The sequence below is a fragment of the Orycteropus afer genome, unplaced genomic scaffold (genome assembly GCF_000298275.1).
Source record: "Orycteropus afer afer isolate SDZICR_OR568_19922 unplaced genomic scaffold, OryAfe1.0 scaffold00147, whole genome shotgun sequence".
Classification (NCBI taxonomy): Eukaryota; Metazoa; Chordata; class Mammalia; order Tubulidentata; family Orycteropodidae; genus Orycteropus; species Orycteropus afer.
Genome location: NW_006921734.1, coordinates 394028 through 403781, shown reverse-complemented (window position 1 = coordinate 403781; position 9754 = coordinate 394028). Strand labels below are relative to the sequence as shown.

The window sequence follows — 9754 nt, the reverse complement described above, 5'->3', positions numbered from 1 at the left end:
TCCCTTGCTTCTCCTGCTTTATCTTGCTTCTTTGTGTGGACTGTGATGCTCTGTTGTTTCTGAGGATTGTGACATTTTTGTGTTTATATTTAATTGGTGATTGTATGTTGGAGTGACTTGCCCATGATTTTCATTTTCTTTGTTTTGTTTGTATGTTATCTATGCAAGCAGGGTATTGTGCTGTGCTCCTCTATTCACTAGTTGATAGCACTTATACACTCACCACCTGTCTCCTTTCCTATTGTCACCCTCTTCTATGTCCCTGCTGACCTTGGCAAACAGAGCCTATTTTTAGGTCCCTGGAATCTGAATGAGAATCCTATCACTTTAAAATCCAAAATGGTTGCCACTTGTAAACATTCAAAATTGCTGTGCCCTCAGTCATTTTTGTTGTTGTTGTTATGTGCTGTCGAGTCGGACCCGACTCATAGTGACCCCTCCTTGGGTTTCCGAGGCAGTATCACTATGGAAGTAGATAAATATCCAAAATGGCCACCACATGTAAACAATCAAAATGGCTGCACCCTCTGGACAGCAGAAAGTCAACAGCTCAGGTTGTCTCCCTCCTTGCTGTTTCCCTTCCTAGTCAGTCATAGGCCACCAGCGCAGTTGTCCCTGCAGTCCTTGGTGACCAGGGCTGATCTTTAGGTCAATTCTCAGGTCCCAACACCTCTTGGAAATATTCAGGCTGTTGGTCCCATCAGAGTAGCTGACAGTCTGCAGCTCCAACCATCTCTGTACTCATTTTTTTGTTGTTGTTGTTCAGGTTTTTCCACTAGTTGGTACCTAATCCTCTTCTGTATAGTTCCTTTCAAAGCTCAGGACTCTAGGATTATCTTCCGTATCTATGTCAATTGATTTTCTTTGTTGAAGAGGGTCTGTGTCATTTGTCTGCCAATTCCTCCATCTTACCAGAAGTCCTCAAATGTATGTAGTTTGACTATGTATGTATTTACATATGCTGCACATGTACCTGTTAATATAGAAGAGCATACAGTGGCAAAGTTATGAAAACTTCTTAGTCATAACCAAAATCTCTTAGGGAATGAGTCACTGGGCCTGGAAACTCAGGGCCATAGTCTTGGGGGACATCGAGGTCAATTAACACAACATAGTATACAAAGAAAATGTTCTACATTCTACTTTACTATATTTCAACTGGGGTCATAAAAGCTTGTGAGCATCCATCTAAGGTGCAACTATGGGTCTTTCCCTGTCTGGAGCAAAGAAGAATAAAGGTACTCAAATATAATGAAATACATGTGGAAACAATTATTCCAAAGGACTAATTGACCACGTGAACCCCACTCTTCACCACCGAGACCAGAAGAACTAGATGGTACCTGGCTCCCACTACCGACTGTCTGAAAAGTATCACATTAGAAGGCCCTGGAAAGAATGGGAGAAAAATGTGAAACAAAACTCAAAATTATGGAGAAAGATCAGGCTTCCTGGTTGGATAGAGACTGGTGGAACACCTGACACTATGATCTTTACTCACCTTTTGGACCTGTAACAGAACTCAGTCCCATGGCTCAGTTTTCAGACAAACAATAGACAGGTCTACAAGGTGAACAATAACACTAGGAAGGTGTGAACATCTTAAAATAATCAACGATTTGAGATCAAAAGGACAGAATTTGCTGAAAGACAAAATTCAGAAGGCAGAAGAGTTAGGAGAAGGAGAAATAGAAATGAGAAACACAGCAAGGAAGTGGGTAAGTGATGTTTCAGAGAAGGGATTGCAATCCATGACATGAAACAAAATGTGTATGAATTGTTGAATGGAAACTGATTTTCTCTGTAAACTTTCACCTAACTCACAATAAGAAGGTTTTTTAAATATTCTAAAAAGAAAAATAAAGGTATTCTTTTGGGGTGGCAGTTGTATTGACATTTCACAAAACAAATACTGAGACTATATGGCAGAACCCTGGGTACTATTCTCCATTCTTAGTGGCAGAATCCTAAATCCAGCTGTATGTTATTATAAACTGATGCAAATTGAATTGAAAGAACATAGACAGGTAGTTGACTTGCTAGTCAAACAACCTAGGCAATTTAAAGAAGAAATATAGTTTAAACCATATTTACTGCATGGATCTAGGCTTTCTTAGCAAGAAAATTCCAAGGTTTTTCTTCTTTATGTTCCTTCCAGATTTTTCCCACTGTTAATTTGCTGTTAGGTCTGCTATTCTTTCTAGATGAGGCTAAGACATAGTTGTTGGACCCCTAAACTCACCACCAAAAATGCAAAAAAATCAAACACACTGCCATTGAGTCAGATCTGACTCATCGCGACCCCTCCTTGTATTTCCAAGGGAGTATCTCTACAGAAGTAGATTGCCCAGTCTTCCTTCCTAAGAGTAGCTGGTGGGTTTGAACTGCCAGCCTTCTGATTATCAGTCAAATGCCTTAGGGAGTGATATTCCTCAACTCATTTGTAAAATGTGACAGACTCATGAATTAAAAGCAATTTATTTTATCTGAACTCCTAAATAAATAGTGATTATATTATCTAGAGGAGCCCTGATGGCCCAGCAGTTTAAGCACTTGCTGCTAAGCAAAAGGTCAGGGTTAGAAACCACCAGCCGCTCTGTGGGAGAAAGATGTGGGAGTCTGCGTCCATAAAGATTTACAACCTATAGGGCAGTTCTACTCTGTCCTGTAGGGTTGCTATGAATCAGAATTGACTCAGTGGCAACTGGTTTGGTTTTATGTTATCTAGAATTTTGTCTTAATTAGTACTTCTGATTAAAGATGGAAAAATTAATTAATGTTTTATTCTCAGTTCCCTTCAGAAACTCTGCTACAGTTAATGTAAAGGGTTGTTTTTTTTTTTTTTTTTTAAACAAAAACATAAACCCACAGAATAGGAAAAAATGGAAAGGAGGAAAAATGGCAACTTCATTTGGGAAGCCAGAAAACAGATCAAATGGTAACTGATTTAGTAGTCCTGAGAATAGAGATTCCCAAGCAGATATTTCTGGAAGGGTGAGAAGCAACCTGATTTATTTAAAGAATTTCCAAAAGGTTCCTCAATTGGCAGCATCAGGTGTTTCTGGAAATGGAGGTGAAGTGAAGGTAGATCAGAAACAGCTCAATGGCTTGAAAGTGTGTCAAGAAGATCTTAGGGGCCCAAATCCCCTCCCAAGTGACTGCCCCTGCCCTTTTCCTAGTGCCAAAAGAAGGTTGGTGGATTATTCTATGGAGAGAGCAAAATAAAAGGTGCAGTTGATGGCATTATTGATAACAAACCATACTGAAAGTTGTTATGATGAATGTTGAGAAGCCTAAGCAGCTTCTTCTACTCATTTCCTAGAACTTTGGCAACCAGTCAAGAAAGATTGAAAGGGTCTTCTCTGAGGAATCTGAGCAGCCCAAGACAAAAGACCTGGAGATATTAATCTCTGGGTCTCCTGAATGAGACAGCCAAGCCATATAACTCCATAGTTATGTTCATAATCAACAAGCCCTACGTATATGCTCAGAGCATCCAGTCAGCCTTTAGTCCAGTTGGCTTTTTTATTTAGCCAAAACTCTTCACAGACAACTCAGATAGATATCTGAGTGTGGTGGTTTGAAAACATATCTACAAGTTCTTTGACACTCTTCCCATGTAGAAGTCAGTTTTATGTGCCCTCCTTCACCCATTACTCCTTGAATCTGGCCTAACCTTAGTGACTGGTTGACCAGTAGAGTATGGGAGAATTGATGCTATGTGACTTCCAAGTCTAAGTCAGAAAAGGCTTTTGATGGTTCTCTTGGGAACTGATAGAAGAAAATACTATTTTAAAAAAGTGAAATGGCCTTAGTCATTAGTCTGAAAGTCAGGGAAAGCCTCCCAGAGCATGGGCCACTTTAGCTTAGACCTAAAAGATGAGTGACAGAAAATAATGCAGTGGTGTCTTAGTGTCCAGCCAGAGAGAATGACACAGGCACAGGCCACAAGGCAAGAGAGTATGGTGGAATCAAGAAATACAGCATAGAGTTTGAGAAGGAGGGTGGCTTGAGATGAGACAGGAAATGTAAGGTGGGGGGTGCAGATCTGGAGGAACTTTGTACCATGTTAAAGAACATAAATATATAGATAAATAAGACCCCCTGCTATGTTTCCCTAGCCCCTTGTACTTACCCTATCCTATATTCAAACTTTAAGGGGAACAGTTTTGAAGGAAAATAGAATGAACTTAATTTTAAGCATATTTAAAGTGAGTCCCTTTTAGGAAGTCCATGTGGAACAGCATAGTGGGCAGTATCATGTAAGACTCAGGAGCTCTGAAGAGTTAGAAGGGTTTAAGCTGTAAATTGGAGAGTTATCAGCATGAGTGTGAAGCACACAAAAACCAGAGAGCCACACAATAGATGAGCTCTCCCAGGAATCAAAGTTAGAATCATAAGGAATTGACATTTAAGGGAAATAGTGTTTATTTTGTTTATGGTTGTATCTGCAGCCCAGAGCCTTGTACAGAGGAGGCACCCAGTAACTATTGGATGGATGGGTAGATGGATGAATGACAGGATAAAATATCAGATAGTATCCTTTGTGGGGGGAAAAATATATCCTTGACTAAATTGCTATGTTTTCAAGAGATCCTAGCCCAAATGATCAAGAATGCAACAGGATTACTTATTTCCCAAGACCCCACCAAGTTCTGGAAACAGCACAATCCCCTGTAGATTAGAGTGTAGGCAGAGAGACTCAGACCTTTCTAGAAGGGGCAGACTGTGCCCTGAATTGTTTCTCCATTGGACATGATCAATTTGCACATCTCCTCTGTAATACTCTTGCAATTACCTGTGTCCTTGCATATGTCTCTGCTCTCTACTAACTGAATGCAGTGAAGCAAAACCAAGACATATTCAAGCAATAACAAATAGCTGCAGGCTGGAGTTGGAAAGCCAACTTAGTATTCAAAACAAGTATTTCATCTAGGTGAAAGAATGAAAGAATATAATACCTCTATCATTCTGACTTTATAGTGTTATTCCATGGATGCTGCACTGCCAAGGCGGTATGTTACAAAAATTGCATTTCATCTAAAGCTCCACTGAACATACAGCTCCACTAAAATGGAGTGAGGTTAGGTGCATTGAGCAGAAATAAAATACAATGGCCAGAAGAAGAAAGGAGTTATCTTTTCTTTGACCTTCAAAATAAGGCCATATTCAATAGGAATAAGAGGAACAGAATATACTGGAAAAGGCAGCCTAATGCAATAGTGGAAAACAGCTGGTTTCAGGTTCTGGAAACCAGCATCCAGTTGTCATTATGTAATTGTGTACCATTTAAATATCTTCTCTAAGTCCAGTGTTCTCACTTGTAAAATGGAGATATAATATCTGCATTGCCAACCCCACAAAGCTGTGCAAGAATTCAGTGAGAGACTGAGCAACAAACTGGCCTCTTTTTCCTCTCCATCTTTCCTACACCACTTTGTTAGCTTCCTTAGTTACCATGTTATGCTGGAGTCATCTACCTGTATCCCTCTTTCCAAGAGACCGAGAATTGGAGATCCCAAGATCTCTGCTGCTTCTTGTATCTTCAGTGCCTAATACAGTGCCTGTTACATATTTGTTGGAAATTCAATTGACCAACTGAGTATTTGGATATTCTATAATATTATATAAATGAGTAAAGTTTTATGATTATAATATAGACCTTGGAAGCCATGCCACTATTTCTGCATTTTCGCTAAGATCATGTTACACAGTCTTTAACCATTTTCCTGATGGAGTAGAGAAAGAGTCAGTTCCAGGAAATCAGTCTGCAAGTGTTATAGCTTGCTTTTAATGCTTAAGAGAAAAGATCCTGAGAATAGTATCAGCTGACAAACCACCTCCACCTCTAATCTTACCCTAGCCCATTTTTAAAACATTTCAAATTGTTTTTCAGTAATTGTATGTAAATTAGAAAAATGAGGAAATCCCATTGGATCTACAGTCTTCTATAACTCTGTACTATACCAGATCACCTTCAGAGTCAGAAAAAAAAAACAAAAAAACTCACTTTCATCGAGTCAGTTCTGACTCATAACTATCTCTCCTTGGGTTTCAGAGGCGGTATCTCTGTGGAGTGGGTTGCCAGTCTACCTGTACATTGTGGAAAATTGAACATTTTTATGTGCATTGCTGAAAAGAGAATTCTTAAGTGATGATTTTTCACAGTGCCTGTTCATCATTGTCATTAGGAGCAAAGAACTCATTACTAATGAGATATTATAGAGAAGTACATTGGATGATTTTTAATTCATAATGTAGGGAAACTAGCTCTACATGCAAAGTAGCTCAGGTTTGTTTATTTGAGTTTACAGGTCAAGTCCAAAAAATTATGTGTGTATTTTATATGTTGTTGTTGTTGTTGTTGTTATGTGCCATCGAGTCAAACCCGACTCATAGCGACCCCTCCTTGGGTTTCCGAGGCAGTATCACTACGGAAGTAGGATTGCCCAACCTTCCTTCCGAGGAGTGGCTGGTGGGTTTGAACCACCAGCCGTCTGGTTAGCAGGCAAGTGTCTTAGCCACTATGCTACCAGAGCTCCTGAGGGGAAAATATTACAAATTATCATAGATTTTACCTGAAAGCCATAAAAATAATAATAGTTAAAAGAAAACCGAGGGTATGTAAAAGAGGACACCTTCTGAACCAATGGTGCTCAAACTTCAGTGACATGAGGTTCATTTTTCTGAATTGCAATGTCTGGTTGAATCTAGGAAGACTTGCATTTTTAACAAGTGCCCATGTCATTCGTGGGATATGTTAGGAGTTTGCCCAGTCACTGGCATGGACAGAGGACTGGATTCTTTTGGTTTATGAGACACTGAGATGACATCAGATTCAGCTGGTGTTCACTGAAACAACCACAGTGGTAAAGAAACTGCATATTATGGCATGAGAGAAATAGGAGAAATGAGGATGCTTAACCTGGGAAACAGGAGCTCTGGTAGCACAGTGCCTAAGGCACTTGAGTGCTAACCAGAAGGCTGGCGATTCAAACCCACCAGCCACTCCTCAGAAGGAAGGAAGGTTGGGCAATGTACTTCCATAGTGATACCACCTCGGAAACCCAAGGAGGGGTCATTATGAGTCAAGTCTGACTCGATTGCACATAACAACAACAACCCAGGAAACAGACTAGCTGAAAGCATAAAGCACACTTCAAATACATGAGTTGGAAAGGGATTGGATTTGTTCATAAAATACAGGGCAACAGATTTTGGCCCAGTGTGAGAAAGAATATTTTAATAATTGGAGTTCATCAACCATGGAACAGGTTTAATGTCAGTGTTGTCACCGGAGAAGTTCAAACCAGAATGCTGCCTTGAGGAAGCCAGACACCAAGAGAGCAGAGATAGATGGCGTGGCTCCAGGGATCCCTGATACCTCTGATTTGGGGTTTCTCTGATGTGACCCTGTTCCCAGGACAGTAGTAGTGGGCGCTGGCATGTGTAGCCCAGAGGCCAATTAGGTGAAGATTGATATGTATCCCCATTAGAGATATTAAAAGCAGTCATTTCAGTTAATGTGTGTGGAGGACCCAAAAACAAATCCAGTCCTAAGAGAAATGGAACATCAATCCAAAAGAAACATATAATAAAATCTCTCTCCTTGCTTTCCTTCTTCATACATTTGTAGAGAGGCCATGTCCTTAACAGTGTACAAGCATCTGTGCAATGAGACTCATGATCAGAGAGGAACGAATGTGTGGAAGGGGACCAACATCTGACAGTGTGTTGGGGAAGGTCACTTCTAATTTTGTGTTATAGTGAAATATGAATAAAGATTATTTTAAAATGTGTTTATGGAACTATGTTTAAGTTTCTCCACATACATAGCCAGTTACTAGAAAAACACATGGTATTGATTTTTTTTTCCACTCTTAAAGTTGATCACGTTTGTTCCAAAATTCTCTTCCCATGCCTCTGTGATCACCACTGCTCACTCCTCCCTGATTTCCATTGATGTGGATATGGCAGAGCTAGGATTCAAACCCAGTTTTCCAGAATCCTTCCTCCAAACTATTATCTTCCACTGACTTCTAATGTTAAGGAGACCCTCAGTGGTGCAAATGACTCAACTGCTAACTGAAAGGATGGAGGTTCGAGTCCACCCAGATTCACCTCAGAGGCTTTTCCTCGGAATCTGCTTGTGAAAAATCAACCATTGAAAACCCTCGGGAGCATAGTTCTACTCTGACATGCTCAGCATGAGCCAGACTCATCTCCACAGCAACTCTTTTTTTTCCCTCCCTAACGTTAAGACAGAGATTCGTGTACTCTTTGTGTGTATGTATGTGTTTCTAAACTAGAATTATTTCCTGAAAGAATCTGTTCTCTAATATACAGGATACTTAAGTTTGCAATGAATTTACTATATATAAACATATTCTCTTTTCAAAAAATTACACTTCTAAATGTGATGAAGGGAAGGAAAGAGTGGTGAGCAAACACAAGGAAGAGACTCCTGTATCAAATACTTAACACTTATGCCAAAAAACTTTGCAATCCAGATCATTCATACATAACATTTTGGAGACACAACAGTATTTGAATTTGAAATTACGTTTCAGAGCAAGGGAGTCTTATTAAAAATTTCATGTAGTTGAATGACCAGTCTGTGTTGAATTACAATTCTTATTGTCTCTTAATAGATTGTCAGAATGCATTTATTTGATTTGTCAGAATAATTCAAAATTTTAGTCAAATCAAACATCAAGAGAAAGAAAGGGCTGAGCAGAGTAATTTCGAAAGATCAGACCATTGTGTTAATTCAATTAGGAGAGGAAGGATGAGGTATTCACTATTGGCCCTTGAGAAAATGTTCCCAGTGTGATTCACATCCAAGAGATGGCAGAATTGATTTGTCTTCCCACTGTAGAAGATGAGAATAATTCCAGGACTTGGCAAAAATTAGCAGATCTATAGCCTCCACTGCAGTGGTTTTAAAGAATAACCTCCAACCATAGTATTATTTGCTATATTCAGGTCTCTTGTGAGCTCCATGGTTGCTATAGTTTGGTCTAACTTCTCTTTGAACATTCAGGATGATTTTGAATGTGAATGAGGACTTTTATTCCCCCCTCCTGTGTCCTTATCACTGTATTATCTCTAACAGGCTATTTGATGCACGAGTTTCATAAGTTTTGGATTGAAGAAGACCCCATGGACATAATGGAATTCAATCGTGTGCGGGAGAAGTTCCGCAAGAGGATTGTAAAACAGCTGCAGAACCCCGACATGGCACTGTGCCCACATTTTGCTGCCTCGGAAGGTTTAATCAACATGTAGTTGCCCATGATGGTTTTAATGGATGCCCTGGACACTGCCTCATTGTTGTGTTAGACTTCTACTTAGGTCCCAGCTCACACACTGAATGCACACAGTGATTGTATGCATGCCTTTCAATACAGTATTTTCATCTCATGGTCATAACTATCAGATCCCCAGATCCCACTATTTCTGGAGTATCTGTCATCCCGTGACTCCTCATACTGTGGCATTATGCAGTGTTACATCTTGCCTTGACACCGAGGTATGGAGAGAGTTTTCTATTTTTTTAGATGTTTTTTCCTCCCCCTCATTATTCAGCATTAAAGAATTGTATTTCTCTAGCTGTATTTTGTAGGTAAGCAATTTAGCTGAATCTCGTTCTGTGAAAGCCCTTTAATTTATTGATATGTTTCATGACTACCGCTGCTAGCTTTTCAAGCCAAGTTCAGGCTTGGATCTCATTCCGAAAAAGTATAAGACTTTA

At 39.7% G+C, this 9754-nt stretch overlaps 1 protein-coding gene across 1 annotated transcript in view; it reads left to right on the top strand.

Annotated features, from left to right (window-relative positions):
• Positions 1–9288, top strand: part of ELMOD1 (ELMO domain containing 1) — a 38618-nt gene extending 29330 nt beyond the window's left edge. The window contains exon 10 of the mRNA XM_007945986.2: positions 9116–9288. Coding sequence (XP_007944177.1) covers positions 9116–9288 — 173 coding nt within the window. The remainder of the gene's footprint in view (positions 1–9115) is intronic.
• The last annotated feature ends 466 nt before the right edge of the window (positions 9289–9754 follow it).